Raw genomic sequence first — 17246 nt, forward strand, 5'->3', positions numbered from 1 at the left:
TGCAGGGAGAAAGGCCAGGCCTAAAGACAGGCTGAGCGAGCTGGCAGCAGCGCAGGGAGGGAGCGAATGCCATGGAAGGGGCAGCACCTCATGCCTGCAACACCATCAAAGGTTCAACCACCCTGGCAGGGCTGCAAGAAAATGAGGCCCCCTCTTCAAAACGCAACCACCAACCACACCACAGGACTGCCGTGGGATGACCTCACTGAAGACACCCGACCTCTCTATGCTTTGGTGGCGTCTGCTGAATTCCGTGACACAGCATCCATCCAAACCCTCCCAACTACCTACACTCACTCAGAAGCTGCTGCCAGGGCCAAATGGAGACGACCTCAAGAGGATGACATGAAAAGGGACTGTTGTGGGAAGGAAGACACACCCCATGTCATTACTTGAGTGCCTGTACCATGCAAGAGCTGCTTGGTGAAAAAAAAGTCATGCGCGAAGCCTGTCCCGCCCCTCCAGGACCAACATAAAAGCCGGCCCAGTGCCTCTCTCCCTCACACACTTCTCCTCACGCCTTCTCCTCCACCCTCAATAAGGTGAGCCTCAACCCCCTGACCCCCCTTTTCCTCACCCACCTGGCCCCTGTCCTCCACCATGCTGTGCCGACAGCCTCAGCGGCCCTCACGCCTCCTTACTGCCACGCTCCCCACAGCCCCACACCAGCCCTCCACACTCCCTCGTCCTCTTCCAACACTGACCCTCACACGCCCATGACCCTCACCTTTCTCCACATCCTCTCTTCCAGGCACCCTCCACACCACAGACATGGCCTGCAACGACCTCTGCCGCCCCTGCGGACCCACCCCGCTGGCTAACAGCTGCAACGAGCCCTGCGTCAGGCAGTGCGAGGCCTCCCGCGTCGTCATCCAGCCTCCCGCCGTGCAGGTCACCCTGCCAGGACCCATCCTCACCTCCTTCCCCCAGAGCACCGCCGTCGGATCCTCCGCATCTGCTGCCGTGGGCAATGAACTCAGCGCCCAGGGAGTGCCCATCTCCTCTGGCGGTTTCGGCTTCGGCTACGGCTACGGCTTGGGAGGCCTTGGCTGCTACGGTGGTAGAAGAGGCTGCTACCCCTGCTAAGGGCCCTCGCCACTAACCCTGGCACCAGCCACCTACACCATGGAAGCCACGGCTTGCATTGAAGACGCACTTCTAGGTAGTTGCTGGCACAGGATTTTATCGTCCATGGCTCCTCCTCTCAAGACACCAAGCAAGGGAGGAGGGAAGGGGCAAGCCCAAGCTGTCTGCAACCATGGCCCATGTACCTCCTCCTCTTCTCCCACTTCCTTCTTTGCATCGCCCCTTCGGCTATGTCCACTACACTCTGCTGCAAACACTTGCTGACAACTCAAAGACCTCCAGGGTGCCATTTCCCCTCCCAGCCAGGAAGACCTTGATGCTCTGGCAAGATCTGTCTCTCACAAGCGACCTCGAATGAAGGTCAGCCTACCTGCAGCTCAGACTGGCTCCCTTCCACGTGGCATTCCTGCCTGTGCACTGCTTTGCCTCAATAAAGTTCTCCTGCATCCAAAACTGAGACGCCTTCACTTTCTTCTTCCGTGGTTTTGGCCGGATTGGCCAATCACAATGAGAGATGTCCCCCCTTCCCAAAGAGAGGAGAGGAAGAGATAAGAGGACCTGTCCTGTCCGCTCCTCCTTACAGGTGTCACCCTTCTATGCTTTTCCACTTCTGACCCTCTAACGAGGCAAATAACGAAGTTAGCTGACCTCGCTTGTTATAGGAATACGTCTAAGCGAGAGCGTCTCTGCGTACCATTCCTTGGTATAATCAGGTCTTGTCACTCAGTGAGAGTGAATACTTCCTAAACAATATGCTGTTAATTTCCCGGTTTAGTCAGTTAGAAGAGGCCCAGCTAAAACGTAAAAATACAAACCAGAAAATTGGTTCTGTTTTACCTCAAACCAGGACACTTGTCTCCAGTTGCTCCCAACTGCAGCCGGCACAGTGACAGGGCTCCACGCACCATCACAGTGGGTGTAAAAAGGGAAGAGGACCTCTCTTAGGAAGTATGTCCCCAGCTACAACAGCAGCACAGAGCAGCACAGGGCGGTTTCCAGAACGTGACACAAGCCCTTCACTTACCCAAACAAAGGCTTGCACATGCTAATGCACTTCTACTGCAGCCTCTGACACAAGCTCCCCATGGCAGCACACACTTTGCCAACTCTCTTCCCCAGCATGACCCTGTGGCCAGCACAGCAGGCAGAATCACAGCAACGAGAATCATTGACTGCCCAAGGAACCTCTGGACATCCTCTACTTCAACCGAACCTGCTCAAACAGTGTCAGCTCAAGCAGGCTCTCCGCAACCATGTCCACACAGGTCTTCAGTATTTCCAAGGATGGAGGGTCCAACGCCTCTCTGCACAGCCGGTTCCAATCTTTGACCACACTCACGCTGAAAACAGCATGCCTTCTCTTCCAAGGAAAAGGCGCCTCTTTTCATCTTTCTTCATCATCACTTGCCCTGGTTGTGGGCACCCTAGAAAAGAGTCAGACTCCCCTCTCCTCATTCCCTCCTTAGTAAGGTTTCAGCTGGGATAGAAGCGACTCCCTTCCTGGCAGCTGGTAGGGTGCTCTGTTTTGCATTTGGGATGAGAATGCTATTGACAGCCCACTACTGTTTTCAGCTCTTGCTAAGCACTCAAGGCCTTTTCTGCTCCTCACACCACCCTGCCAGCAAGTAGGCTGGGAGGGCACAAAAAGCTGGGAGGAGACACAGCCAGCACAGCTGACCAGAACTGACCAAAGGGATAGTCCGTGCCGTGCAACATTATGCTCAATACATAATGCTGGGGGAAGAACAAAGAAGGCGGGAGGCACTCTTGGAGTTATGACATTAGTCTTCCCAAGAAACATCACGCATTATGGAGCCCTGCTTTCCTGCAGGCAGCTGAACTCCTGCCTGCCCATGGGAAGTAGTGAAGGACAGGACACAGGTACTCGATGCCATGAGATGCCGTGCCCAGTGTATAGCTGGGGGAGCTTCCAGGGGGAGGGAGTTGGAGATCGCTGCTTGGGAGTGGGCTTGGGACTTCCCAGGTCAGGCTGGTGAGTGGTGATAAATGAATCGTTTTTTGTACATTCCTCTGCAAGTTCTGTTGTTCTTGATTTCCTCTATCGTCTGCTGTTCTGTTAAACTGCCTTTATCTCAAGCCGTGAGTTTTCCCTCTTTCTTCCGATTCTCCCCCACATCCTGCAGCTGTGGGGGTGGTGAACGAGTGGCCGCATGGTTCTTTGTTGCCAGCTGGCATTCACCCAAAACACAACCTCAATGATTCTGTGATTTCTGGAAGGCCATGGACTTAGTGGAGCAAGGGGAGTGCAGGGCCACCCAGATGCTGAAGGGACTGAAGCATCCTTCATTGAGGAGAAGCAGAAAGAGCTGGGAGGTTTCTCAGCCAGGAGGCAAGGCCACGTTCATTGATGAGCTGTCATCAATGTCTCTAAATCCCAGATGGGAGTTTCCGTGGTGCAAACCCAGCGAGCATTGAGAACCATGCAGCCGCTCGCTCGCTTCCCCCTCGGCAGGATGGGGAAGAGAATCAGAAGAGGAAAAGTGAAAAAATGCGTGTGCTGAGGTAGAAATAGTTCTGTAGGTAGAGCAAAAGCCATGAGTGGCATCAAAGAAACCACACAATTCTTTGAATACTTCCCATTGGAATGCAAGTGTTCAGCCATGTCTCCAGGAAAGAAGGGCTCCATGATGCACATCAGTTATTTGGAAAGACAAACGCCGTACGTCCGTTCATTACACCGTTCTTTCATCTTTGCCATGCATTACATACCGAGCACGCCTTCACCTGGCATGGACTATCATTTGGTCAGTTGGGGTCAGCTGTCCTGGCCGTGTCACTTCCCAGCCTTTTGTGCACTCCCAGCCTACTCGCTGGCAGGGCAGTGTGAGGAGCAGAAAAGGCCTTGAGCGCTTAGCAACAACCAGAAAGAGTAGTGGGCTCTCAACGCCATTCTCATCCCACATGCAAAACCTAGCAGTCTACCAGCTGCTAGTGAGAAAGTCAACTCTATCGCAGGTGAAGCGATGTCAGGAGGGAAGGAGGAGAGGGGAGTCAGACCCTTGTCATGGGTGCCCATGGCCGAGGCATGGGGAATGAGAAAAGCTGAAAAGACGTGCCACTTCCATGGAAGAGAAGGCCAGCCTTTTTCAGTATGACCGTGACCGTGGTCTAACAGGTGAAAAGGGGTTGTAGAGAGAGGTGTTGGAGACTCCATCCTTGGAGATACTGAAAAGCTGACTGGACAAGGCTGTGGAGTGCCTGCTTGAGTTGACTCTCTTTGAGCGGGTGTTGTTGAAGTAGATGATGTCCAGAGGTTCCTTGTGCAGTGAATGATTGTGTTTGCTGTGATTCTGCCTGCTGTGCTGGTGAGAGGGTCATGCTGCGGAAGAGAGTTGGTGAAGTGCGTGCTGGCATGGGGAGCTTGTGTCAGAGCCTTGGTTGGAAGTGTGTTAATACATCCAAGCCTTTGGGTAAGTGAAGGGCTTGTGTCAGGTTCTGGAAGCCCCCCTGTGCTGCTCTGTGCTGTGGTTGTTGCTGGGGCCATAGTTCCTAAGACCGGCCCTGTGGCCCTTTCCCACCCACCCCGATGGTCTCTGTAGCTGTGGCTTTGTGTTGAGTGAGGCTGGAAGAGCCTTGTGAGAAAAAAAGAAAACGGAGGCATCTCAGGTGGAATGCAGGAGAACTTTATTGATTGAAAAGAATGCAAAGGCAGGAATGCCAAGTGCAAGGGAGCTAGTCAGAGTTGCAGGTAGGGTGACCATCATCCAAGCTCCCTTGTGTGAGAGAGATCTTGCCAGAGCAGCAAGGTCTTCCTGCCCCGCAGTGGGAGTTGCACAGTGGAGCTCGTTGTTGGGCTCTGGCTTGTCAGAATGTGGTTGCAGCGGAGAATAGTGGATATAGCAGAAGTTGAACTGCAAAGAAGGAAGTGGGAGAAGAGAAGGACTGTCCCCATCCCTCTTCCTTGGAGCCTTGAGATAAAGATGCGTGGACAGCAGGCCTATGTGCTAGGAAAGACCCAGGGATGTGTCCTCCATCAATACCGTGGCTTCCAGGCTGTGAGGGTTTTGTCAGGGGTGGTGGTGAGGGCCCTTAGCAGGGGTAGCAGCCTCTCCTGCCGCTGAAGCAGCCCAGGCCTCCCAAGCCGTAGCCGTACCCGAAGCCGAAGCCGCCGGAGGAGACAGGCACTCCCTGGGCACTGAGTTCATTGCCCACGGCAGCGGATGCGGAGGATCCGACAAAGGTGCTCTGGGGGAAGGAGGTGAGGATGGGTCCTGGCAGGGTGACCTGCACGGTGGAAGGCTGGATGACCACGCGGGAGGCCTCGCACTGCCTGACGCAGGGCTCGTTGCAGCTGTTAGCCAGCGGGGTGGGTCCACAGGGGCTGCAGAGGTTGTTGCAAGCCATGTGTGTGGTGTGGAGGGTCCCTGGAAGAGAGGGTGTGGAGAAAGGTGAGGGTCGTGGGGATGTGTGGGTCAGTGTTGGAGGAGGGCGAGGGAGTGTGGAGGGGTGGTGTGGGGCTGTGGGGAGCTGGAGGAGAAGGGCCAAGTGAGTGAGGACAAGGAGGGTCAGTGTGTTGAGACTCACCTTGTTTAGGCTGGAGGAGAAGGTGTGAGAAGTGTGTGAGGGAGAGAGGAGCTGGGCCGGCTTTTATGCTCGTCGTGGATAGGCGGGACAGGCTTGGCGCATGATGGCCTTTTCCACAAACAACTTTTGCATGACACAGCCTCACGAGTAATGACGTGGTTGTGTTCTTTGTTTTCTGAAATTCTCCAATTCCATGTTCTCTCATTGATGATGTGTCCACTCGGCCCTGGCGGCAACTTTTAAGTGCCAGTAGTAGAGGCCCTAAACATTGTGTTGATGGCACGCGTCAGGGTTGTCAGAAGACGTGACCAAAGCGTAAGAGAGGTGGGGTGTCATCAGGGAGTTCATGCCGTGGCAGTTGTGTGGTGTGGTTTGTGGGTGCGTTGTGAAGAGGGGGCGTCATTTTCTTGCAGCCGTGGCAGGCTGGTCTGGGCTTTGGAGGGGGGCCAGGCATTAGGCGCTGTGCCTTGCATTGCGCTTGTTCCTTCCCTGCCTTGCTGCCAGCTCACTAAGCCTGTCTTTGGGCATGGCCTTTCCCGTTGGGTGTGCTCTGTGGCTGTCTTGGTGCCCCTTTTGTTTTTAAGGTTGTAGGTGGGAGAACGGAGGCTGCGTGTTTGGGTTTGTGCCCCGCTGGGGCCGTCCCTGGTGGAGGCAGTTGAAGCAGGCAGAGGAGGGCTGTTTGTGAGAGCAGGGCATTATCGTGGCAGCCCTGTGCTGTAGGGAGGCTGGTCGTGCTCCCCAAAGGCTCCTCTTGGCTCTTATGTAGGGATCCCCTTAGTTGTGGCCGACAAATTTGCAACCTGGGCTCTGGTGCGACACATCTGAAGATGAGCAACGAAGCTGGTGAAGGATGTAGAGAACAAGACTTGTTAGGAGCAGTTTAGGGAACTGGGCATGTTTAGTTTGCAGAAAGAAAAAGGCTGAGGGCACGCCTTATCGCTCACTACACCCACCTGAAAAGAGGTGGTAATGAGGTAGGTGTCAGTCCCTTATCCCAAGTAACAAGTGATAGGAGAAGAATTAAGGTCTTTAAAGGGTGCATAGGGATGCTCAGTTTGGATGCTGGGAAAAATGTCATCCCCAGAAGGGTTATGAAGCACTGGAAGAGGCTCCTCCGGGTAGTGGTTGAATCACCATCCCTGGAGGTAATGACAAGACGTGTAGATGTGGGACTTAGGGCTATGTTTTTTTGGTGAAGTTGGTAGTCATAGGTGAACGGTGTCAAGATTGTTCAGGGTCTTTTCCAACCCAAGTGCCTCCATGATTGCATATGAGGCAGCGTGCAAAAGCAGGCGAGTTCCTGGAGAGCCAGAGAGTGTGTCAAGAGACAGAGGGGGAGTGGGATCGGCATGCAGGGGATACTGGTGGGCCAGGGCCTTTGGGTTGTTTACATGGGGCAAGTGCCGATGGATGAGGCCATTTCTCTGCACAGTGTGTGACGGGAAGAAAGGGAAGGTGGAGCTTGTTGAGGAGAGTTGGAGGCAAGCACGCAGCACGTGAGTACGGAGCTGCGGCCATGATTTCGTGCACGACTGCATTTTTGAGCAAGCATCTCTTTCATGCCACAGCCTGTCAAGTGCTGAGGTGGGTGTGTTTTCCTTCCCACAACGCTCCCTTTACATGTTGTCGTCTTGTGAATATGTCCACTTGGCCCTGGTGGTAGCTTTTAAGTGTGAGTAGGTATTTTGGAGGACGTGCATGGATGCTGTGTGTCAGGGAATTCAGCAGTCAGAGGCAAGGCGTAGGAGAGGTGGGGTATCTCCAGTGACATCATCTCGTGGCACGTTTGTGGCTGGCTAAGCCTGTCTTTAGGCCTGCCACACCCTGTTGATGTGCCCTGTGGGCACTTTGATGCCCCCATTGCTTGTAAGTTTGTAGCTGAGAGAAAGGTCTGTCTTTCTGACCTGGGAGCTGGGAAATGTTACGGAGCTAATCATCTTGATCGCCTTCGTATGGCACATAGAGGCCAACCAGGTGATGAGGCCCAGTCAGCATGGCTTTATGAAGGGCAGGTCCTGCTTGCCTAACCTGATCTCCTTCTATGTCAAGGGGACGCGCTTAGTGGGTGGATGAGTGAAGGGCTGTGAGTGTTGTTAACTGGACTTTAGTAAAGCCGTTGACACTGTTTCCCAGAGTGTTCTCCTGCAGAAACTGCCTGCTCATGGCTCTGACGGGCGTACACTTTGCTGGCTAAAAAACGGGCTGGATGGCCAGGCCCATAGAGGTGAATGGAGGTAAATCCAGATTGTTGCCACCACAGGTGGTGTTCCCCAGGGCTGAGTACTGGGGCTGGTTCTCTTTAGTATCTTTACGAACGACCTGGACAAGGGGGTCGAGTGCACCCTCAGAATGTTTGCAGGCAACACCAAGTTGGGTGAGTGTGTGGATCTGCTTGAGGGTAAGACGCTTTAGAGAGCGATCTGGACAGGCTGGATCGATGGGAGGAGGCCAATGGTGTGGGGTTCAGAAAAGCTGAGTGCCTGGTCCTGCACTTGGGTCACAAGAACCCCATGCAACACTACAGGCTTGGGGAAGAGCGGCTGGAAAGCTGCCCGTTGGAAAAGGAGCTGGGGGTGTCGTTTGACAGCCAGCTGAGTATGAGCCAGCAGTGTGCCCTGGAGCCCAAGGCGGCCAGTAGCATCGTGGCCTGTATCAGAAGTCATGAGTCCAGGAGGACTATGGAAGTGATCGTCCCCCTGTAATGGGCACTGGTGAAAAATGTCTTCACTGAAATGGTTGTCAAGCACTGGAATAGGCTTCCCAGGGAAGCGGTTGAGTCACCAGCCCTGGAGGTATCTAGAAGAGAGTAGACTTGGCCCCAAGGGACTTGCTTTGGTGGGGCACTTGGTAGTGTTAGGTTAAGGGATGGAATCAGTGATCTTAAGTGTCTTTCCCAACCTCAGCGATTCTGTGAGTTTTTGAAGGCCATAGACGTGGTGGAGCAAGTGGAGTGCAGGGCCACCAAGACGCTGAAGGGACTGGAGCATCCTTCCCTTGAGGAGAAGCTGAGAGAGCTGGGAGTTTCTTCAGCCAGGAGAAAAGGCCGCGTAGGGGAGATGTCATCAATGTCTCTAAATCCCGGATGGGAGGTGTCTTGGTTTCACGCCAGCCAGCAATCTGAACCATGCAGCCATTCGCTCACTCCCCACTACAACAGGCTGGGAAAGAGAATCCGAAGAGGAAAAGTGAAAAAATTTGTGCGTTGAGATGTCAGTTTAATAAGTAAAGCAAAAGATGCACAAGCAAGCAAAGCAAAAGAAGGAGTTCCTTCACTACTTCCCAAGGCAGGCAGGCGTTCAGCCGTCTCCAGGAAAGAAGGGCTCCATGAGACATAACGGTTACTTGGAAGACAAATGCCATAACTCTGAACATTCCCCGCTTCTTTCTTCCCTCACTGTGCTCTCATGTGGCATGGACCATGCCTTTGGTCAGCTGGGGTCAGCTGTACCGGCTGCCTCACCTCCCAGCTTTTTCTGTACGCCCAGCCTACTTGGTGGCGGGGTGATATGAAGAGCAGAAAAGGCCTTGAGTGCTTAGCAACAACCAAAAACCATTAGTGGGCTCTCAACGCCATTCTCATCGCAAACGCAAAACCTAGCACTCTACCAGCTGCTGAGCAAGTCAACTCTATCCCAGCTGCAGCCATGTCAGGAGGGAATGAGGAGAGGGGAGTCAGACAGGGCAAGGGTGAATGGAGAAAGCTGAAAAGACGTGCCATTTCCTTGGAAGAGAAGGCAAGGCTTTTTCCGTGGGAGGGTGGTCCAAGAGTGGAAGCGGTTGCGCAGAGAGGTGTTGGAGTCTCCATCATGTAGAAACTGAAAAGCTGACTGGATCTGGTGCTGAAGAGCGTGCTCAATCTGACCATGTTTGAGAAGGTCGGGTGTAATGAGGTTATCTCCAGAGGTTCCTTGTGCAGTCAAGGATTCTGTTTTCTGTGACTCTGCCTGCTGTGTTGGCCAGAGGGTCTTGCTGGGGAAGAGAGCTGGTGAAGTGCGTGCTGCCATGAGGAGCTTTCATTGGAGGCATGAGTAGAAGTGCGTGAGGTTGCCCAAGGCTTTCTTTTGTTAAGTGAAGGGCTTGTGTGAGGTTCTGGAAGCCCCCTCTGTTGTGCTGTTGCTGTTGCTGGGGCCATAGTTCCTAAGACCGGTCCTGTGGCCCTCTTGCACCCACCCCGATGGGCACTGTAGCCCTGGCTTTCTGTTGGGTGAGGTTGGAAGAACTTTGTGAGAAGAAAGGAAGTGGAGGCGTCTTAGACTGGGATGCGGAAGAACTTTATTGAGGGAAGAGAGAAGTTCAAATGTAGAAGCGCTAAGTGCGAGAGAGACGGTCTGAGTTGCAGGTAGGGTGACCATCATCCAAGGTCCCCTGTGTGAGCTAGGTCTTGCCAGAGCATCAAGATCTTCCTGGCCTGCAGTAGGAGCGGCACCCTGGAGGTCCCACGTGGTATTTGCCTCTTCAGCAAGTGCTTGCAGCAGAGAGTTGTGAACGTAGCAGAAGGGGCGATGGAAAGAAGGAAGTGGGAGAAGAGGAGGAGGTACATGGGCCATGGTTGCAGACAGTCTGGGTTGGCCCCTTCCCTGCTTCCTTGCTTGGTGCCTTGAGAGGAGGAGCTGTGGATGGTGAAGTCATGTGCCAGAACATGCTTGAGTTGCCTCCTCAATCCATGCCGTGGCTTCCATGGTGTGGGTGGTTGTTGTCAGGGGTGGTGGTGAGGGCCCTTAGCAGGGGTAGCAGCCTCTTCTGCCACCGTAGCAGCCAAGGCCTCCCAAGCCATAGCCGTAGCCGAAGCTGAAGCCGCCGGAGGAGACGGGCACTCCCTGGGCGCTGAGTTCATTGCCCACTGCAGCGGATGCAGAGGATCCGACGGCAGTGCTCTGGGGGAAGGAGGTGAGAATGGGTCCTGTCAGGGTGACCACTACAGTGGGGGGCTGGATGACGATGCAGGAGGCCTCACACTGCCTGACGCAGGGCTCGTTGCAGCTGTTAGCCAGTGGGGTGGGTCCACAGGGGCGGCAGAGGTCGTTGTAGGCCATGTCTGTGGTGTGGACGGTGCCTGGAAGAGAGGGTGTTGAGAAAGTTGAGGGTCGTGGGGGTGTGAGGGTCAGTGTTGGAGGAGGGTGAGCGAGTGTGGAGGGCTGTTGTGGTGCTGTGGGGAGCATGGCAGTGTGGAGGCGTGAGGGCTGTTGAGGCTGTGGGCAGAGCGTGGTGGAGGAGAGGGGCCAGGTGGGTGAGGAGAAGGAGGGTCATGGGGTTGAGACTCACCTTGTTGATGGTGGAGGAGAAGGCGTGAGGAGAAGTGTGTGAGGGAGAGAGGCGCTGGGCCGGCTTTTATGCTGGTCGTGGGGGAGCGGGACAGGCTTTGCGCACGAGAGTGTTTTTTCAGCAAGCAGCTCTTGCATGCCACAGCCTGGTGAGTCATGAGGTGGGTTGTCTTTTCTTTTCCCTAATTCTCCATTTTCATGGCCCCGTCTTGAGGACGTGTCCAGTTGGCCCCTGGTGGAAGCTTTTAATTGCCAGTCTTAGAGGCCAAAGCCTTGGTTGTATTGGAATTTTTCAAGGCATTCAGCAGACGCAGACAAACCGTATGAGAGGTCGGCATGGCTTTATGAGGGGCAGGTCCTGCCTGACCACTCTGATCTCCTTCTTTGTCAAGGGGACCCTCTGAGTGGATGGATGAGGGAAAGGCTGTGGATGAAGTTCCCACTGTTTGGAAAAGGGGTACCATGACGCCCATTTTTCAAAAAAGAAACAAGGAAGATGCGGGGAAGTACGGTCCGGTCAGTTTTACCTCTGTGCCCGGCAAGATCATGGAGCAGATCCTCCTGGAAACTCTGCTAAGTCACATGGAATATTTGGAGGTGATCGGTGACAGTCAACATGGCTTCAGCAAGGCGTTCTCTGACAGGGTTACAGTGTTGGTGGATAAGGGAAGAGCAAAAGACGTCGTGTACCTGGACATGTGCAAAGCGTCTGACACTGTCCCACACAACATGCTGGTCCCGAAATTGGAGCGACATGGATTTGACCAATGGAGCACTCGGAGGATAAGGAACTGGATGGATGGCCGCACTCGAAGGCTTTTGATTAAGGGTTTGATGTCCAAGTGGTGAGCAGTGAGGAGTGACGTTCCTCAGGAGTCGGTACTGGGAGCGGTGCTGTTTAACGTCTTTGTCGGTGCCATGGACAGTACGAAAGAGCTGGCGGAAGTGCTCGCCAGGCCACTTTGCATCATTTATGAGCAGTCCTGGAGAACCCGGGAGGTCGGCAATGTGACACCCATCCACAAGAAGGGCCGGAAGGAGGATCCGGGGAACTACAGGCCGGTCAGTCTGACCTCGGTGCCTGGGAAGGTCATGGAACAGATCCTCCTCGGTGCCATTACACGGCACATGCAGGAGAACAGGGTGATCAGGCCCAGTCAGCATGGGTTTGTGAAGGGCAGGTGGTGCCTATCAAACCTAATATCCTTCTATGATAAGGTGACCCACTTAGTGGATGAGGGAAAAGCCGTGGATGTTATCTACTTGGAGTTTTGCAAAGCGCTTGACACTGTTTCCCACAGCATTCTCCTGGAGAAACTGGCTGCTCATGGCCTGGACAGGTGTACTCTTTGCTGGGTGAAAAACTGTCTGGATGGCCGTGCCCAGAGAGTGGTGGTAAATGGAGTTCAATCCAGTTGGTGTCCGGTCACATGTGGTGTCCCCCAGGGCTCGGTTCTGCGGCTGGTTCTCTTTAATATCTTTATCAATGATCTGGGTGAAGGGATCGAATGCACCCTCAGTAAGTTTGCAGATGACACTAAACTGGGCGGGCGTGTTGATCTGCTTGAGGGTAGGTTGGCTCTGCAGAGGGATCTGGACAGGCTGGACCGATGGGCTGAGACCAATGGTATGAGGTTCAACAAGGCCGAGTGCCGGGTGCTGCACTTGGGTCACAACAACCCCATGCAGCGCTACAGGGTTGGGGCAGAGTGGCTCGAAAGCAGCCCGGCAGAAAAGGACCTGGGGGTGTTTGTGGACAGCCGGCTGAATATGAGCCAGCGGTGTGGCCAGGTGGCCAAGAAGGCCAACAGCATCCTAGCCTGTATCAAGAATAGTGTGGTGAGCCGGACTAGGGAAGTGATCATCCCCCTGTACTCGGCACTGGTGAGGCCCCACCTCGAGTACTGCATTCAGTTTTGGGCCCCTCGCTACAAGAGGGACATCGAGCTGTTGGAGTGTGTCCAGAGAAGGGCTACAAAGCTGGTGAGGGGTCTGGAGGACAAACCTTATGAAGAACGACTGAGGGAGCTGGGGTTGTTTAGCCTGGAGAAGAGGAGGCTGAGGGGAGACCTTATCACCCTCTACAACTACCTGAAAGGTGGTTGTAGAGAGATGGGGGCTGACCTCCCTGGTGACAAGTGATAGGACGAGAGGAAATGGGTTCACGTTATGTCAGGGGAGGTTTAGATTGGATATCAGGAAACATTTTTTCACTGAAAGGGTTATTAAACATTGGAATAGGCTGCCCAGGGAGGTGGTGGATTCACCACCCCTGGAGGTGTTTAAAAAAAGGGTAGATGGGGCACTTAGGGACATGGTTTAGAAGTGGCTTTTGTCAGGGTAGGTTAAAGGTTGGACTTGATGATCTTAAAGGTCCCTTCCAACCTCAGCAATTCTATGATTCTATGATTCTATGATCGAGTGCACCCTCAGCAAGTTTGCCGATGAGACCAAGGTGTGTGGTGCGGTTGACATGCTGGAGGGAAGGGATGCCATCCAGAGGGACCTGGAGAGGCTTGAGAGGAGGGCCCGTGTAAACCTCGTGAAGTTCAAGCAGGCCAAGCGCAAGGTCATGCACGTGGGTCACGGCAATCCCAATCCCAAATTCAGGTTGGGCAGAGAATGGCTTGAGAAGAGGCCTGAGGAGAGGGACTTGGGGGTGCTGGTGGATGAGAAGCTCAAGATGAGCGGGCAGTGTGCGCTGGAAGGCCAGCGATCCAACGGGTTTTGGGCTGTGTCAGCATAATGGGCTGTGTCAAAAGAAGCAGGACCATCAGGTGGAGGGAGGTGACTCTGCCCCTTTGCTCTTCTCTCGTGAGACCCCACCTGGAGTACTGCATCCAGCTGTGGAGTTCCCAACAGAAGAAGGACATGGCCCTGTTGGAGGAGGGCCAGAGGAGGGCCACGAAGACGATGAGGGGGCTGGAGCCCCTCTGCTGTGAGGACAGGCTGAGAGAGTTGGGGTTGTTCAGCCTGGAGAAGAGAAGACACCAGGGAGACCTTATAGCAGCTTTCCAATGTCTGAATGGTGCCTCCACGAAAGTTGGAGAGGAACTTTTTACAAGGGCACGTAGTGATAGGAGGAGGGGTAATGGCTTCACACGGGACGCGGGTAGATTGAAATGAGATATGAGAAATACATTTTTCCCTCTGAGGGTGGTGAGACACTGGAACATGTTGCACAGGGCAGCTGCGAAGGCCCCATCCCTGGAGGTGTTCAAAGCCAGGCTGGGTGGGGCTTTGAGCAACCTGGTCTGGTGGGCGGTGTCCCTGCCCACGGCAGGGGGTTGGAATTAGATGATCTGTAAGGTTCAGGTAATATACACAAACTTGAACATAGGAAGTGCCATCTAAACATGAGGAGGAACTTCTTGCCTTTGAGGGTGGCAGAGCACTGGAAGAGAGTGCTCAGAGAGAGTGTGGCGTCTCTGTCTCTGGAGATATTCAAAACCCACCTGGACGTGTTCCTGTGCCACCTGCTCCAAGTGACCCTGCTTTGGCAGGGGGGTTGGACTAGATGATCTCCAGACGTCCCTTCCAACCCCTGTCATTCTGGGATTCTGGGATTCTGGGATTCTGTCCCTACTAATGTAAACCATTCTATGATTCCAGAACCCCAGCCAGCAACTAGGATCCCGCAGCCGCGTGCTCACTCCTGCCATGGCAGGATGGGAAAGAGAATCAGAAGTATAAAAGTGAAAAGACACATGGGTTGAGATAAAGACAGTTTAATAGGTAGAACAACAGCTGTGCATGAAGCAAAGCAAAACATGGAGTTAATTCACTACTTCCCGTGGCAGGCAAGTGTTCAGCCGTCTCCGGGAAAGCAGGGCTCCACAACACATACTGGTTGCTGGGACGGCAAATGTCGTAAGTCTGAACATCCCCCGCCTCTTTTTTCCATCAGCTTTATATACCGAGCATGCCGTCATATGGCATGGACTACGTCTTTGGTCAGTTGGGGTCAGTTGTCCCAGCCGTGTCACCTCCAGCCTTTTTTTTGCACTCCCAGCGTACTTGCTGGCGGGGCGGTTTGAGGAGCAGAAAAGGCCTTGAGTGCTTAGAAATACCCGGAAACATTAGTAGCCTATCAACCGCCTTCTCATCCCAAATCCAGAACATAGCACTGTACGAGCTGCTAGTAAGAGAGTCAACTCTAGCCCAGCTGAAAATACGACAGGAGGGAATGAGGAGAGGGGAGTCAGAGTCTCCTCATGGGCGCCCACAGCCAGGGCAAGGGGGAATGGAGCAAGCTGAAAAGACGTGCCATTTCCTTGGAAGAGAAGGCAAGGCTTTTTCCGTGGGAGGGTGGTCAAATAGTGGAGTTGGGTGTGCAGGGAGGTTTTGGAGACTCCATCCTTGGAGATACTGAAAAGCTGACTTGACATGGTCGTGGAGAGCCTCCTCGAGATGACTCCGTTTTAGAAGTCTGTGTTGAAGCAGATGATCTCCAGTGGTTTCTTGTGCAGTCAATGATTGTGTTTGCTGTGATTCTGCCTGCTGTGCTGGCCACGGTGTCATGCTGGGGAGGAGAGCCGGTGAAGTGTAGACAAGAAATTATCCATGAGCCAACAATGTGCCCTTGTTGCCAAAAAGGCCAAGGGAATCCTGGGCTGCATAGGGAAGAGTGTGGCCAGTAGGTCAAAGGAGGTCATTCTCCCCCTCTACTCTGCACTGCTGAGGCCACAACTGGAATACTGCATCCAGTTTTGGGCTCCCCAGTTCAAGAGAGACAGGGAAGTACTGGAGCGGGTCCAGCGTAGGGCAACTAAGATGATTGAGGGACTGGAGCATCTCCCTTACGAGGAAAGGCTGAGAGAGCTGGGACTCTTTAGCCTGCAGAAGAGAAGGCCGAGGGAAGACCTTATTATGGCATATAAGTATCTAAAGGGTGGGTTGAAGGAGGATGGTGCCAGACTCTCTTCATTGGTTCCCAGTGACAGGACGAGGGGCAACGGGCACAAGTTAGAACATAGGAAGTTCCATTCAAATACAGGGAAAAACTTCTTTACAGTGAGGGTGACAGAGCACTGGAACAGGCTGCCCAGGGAGGGTGTGCAGTCCCCTTCTCTGGAGATTTTCAAGACTCGCCTGGATGCAGTGCTGAGTAATGGGCCCTAGGCAACCCTGCTTTAGCAGGGGAGTTGGACTAGATGATCTCTAGAGGTCCCTTCCAACTCTGAAGTTTCTGTGATTCTGTGATTCTGTGAAGTGCACGCTGCCATGGGGAGCTTGTGTGAGAGTCTTGGGTAGAAGTGCATTAACATGTCCAAGCTTTGTTTGGTCAAGTGAAGGTCTTGTGTGAGGTTCTGGAAGCTCCCCTGTTCTGCCCTGTGCTGTTTTTATTTGCTGGGGACATACTTCCTAAGAGAGATCCTGTAGCCCTTTTCCAGGCACCCTAATGGTCTCTGTAGCCCTGGCCTTGTGTTGGGTGAGGTTGGAAGAACCTTGTGAGAAGAAAGGAAGTGGAGGCGTCTTAGGCTGCGATGCAAGAGAACTTTATTAAGGGAAAAGATTGCAAAGGCAGAGGTGCTAAGGGGAAGGGAGATGGTCTGAGGTGTTAGTAGGGCAACCATCAGGCGAAGTCCCTTAAGTGCAGTAGATCTTGCCGAAGCACCGAGGTCTTCTTGGCCCACAGTGGGAGTGGCATAGTGGAGATCATTGTTGGGCTTTGGCTTGTCCGGGAGTGGTTGCAGCGGAGAGTAGTGGACATAGGAGAAGGGGCGATGCAAAGAAGGAAGTGAGAGAAGAGGAGGAAGTGCATGGGCCGTGGTTCCAGGCAGTTGGCGCTGGCCTTTCCCTGTTTCCTTGGTGCCTTGAGAGCATGATCCGTGGCCAGCAGGTCTGTGTGCTAGGAAGGGCCCGGAGGTGTGTTCTCCATTTATGCTGTTGGTTCAAGTTTGCCATGGTTGGTGTCAGGGGTGGTGGCGATGGCCCTTAGCAGGGGTAGCAGCCTCTTCTGCCACCGTAGCAGCCAAGGCCTCCCAAGCCATAGCCGTAGCCATAGCCGAAGCCACCGGAGGAGACGGGCACTCCCTGGGCGCTGAGTTCATTGCCCACGGCAGCGGATGCGGAGGATCCGACAAAGGTGCTCTGGGGGAAGGAGCTGAGGATGGGTCCTGGCAGGGTGACCACCACAGTGGGGGGCTGGATGACGACGCGTGAGTACTCGCACTGCCTGACGCAGGGCTCGTTGCAGCTGTTAGCCAGTGGGGTGGGTCCGCAGGGGCGGCAGAGGTCGTTGCAGGCCATGTGTGTGATGTGGAGGGTCCCTGGAAGAGAGGGTGTGGAGAAAGGTGAGGGTCGTGGGGGTGTGAGAGTCAGTGTTGGAGGAGGGCGAGGGAGCGTGGAGGA

General features: G+C 54.0%; 2 protein-coding genes across 2 annotated transcripts; both read right to left on the reverse strand.

Annotated features, from left to right (window-relative positions):
- Nucleotides 1-5136: 5136 nt before the first annotated feature.
- On the reverse strand, nucleotides 5137-11230 carry LOC128906309 (uncharacterized). Its single transcript, XM_054193391.1, has 4 exons — nucleotides 11146-11230; nucleotides 10586-10684; nucleotides 5632-5739; nucleotides 5137-5471 (listed from the first exon to the last, which is right to left on the reverse strand). The coding sequence occupies exons 1-4, from the start codon at nucleotides 11228-11230 to the stop codon at nucleotides 5137-5139; spliced, it is 627 nt and encodes a 208-aa protein (XP_054049366.1).
- Nucleotides 11231-16829: 5599 nt separating this feature from the next.
- On the reverse strand, nucleotides 16830-17144 carry LOC128905460 (feather keratin-like). The gene has a single exon (XM_054191593.1). The coding sequence runs from the start codon at nucleotides 17142-17144 to the stop codon at nucleotides 16830-16832; it is 315 nt and encodes a 104-aa protein (XP_054047568.1).
- Between the last annotated feature and the right edge of the window lie 102 nt (nucleotides 17145-17246).

This window comes from Rissa tridactyla, chromosome 2 (assembly GCF_028500815.1).
Source record: "Rissa tridactyla isolate bRisTri1 chromosome 2, bRisTri1.patW.cur.20221130, whole genome shotgun sequence".
Lineage (NCBI taxonomy): Eukaryota > Metazoa > Chordata > Aves > Charadriiformes > Laridae > Rissa > Rissa tridactyla.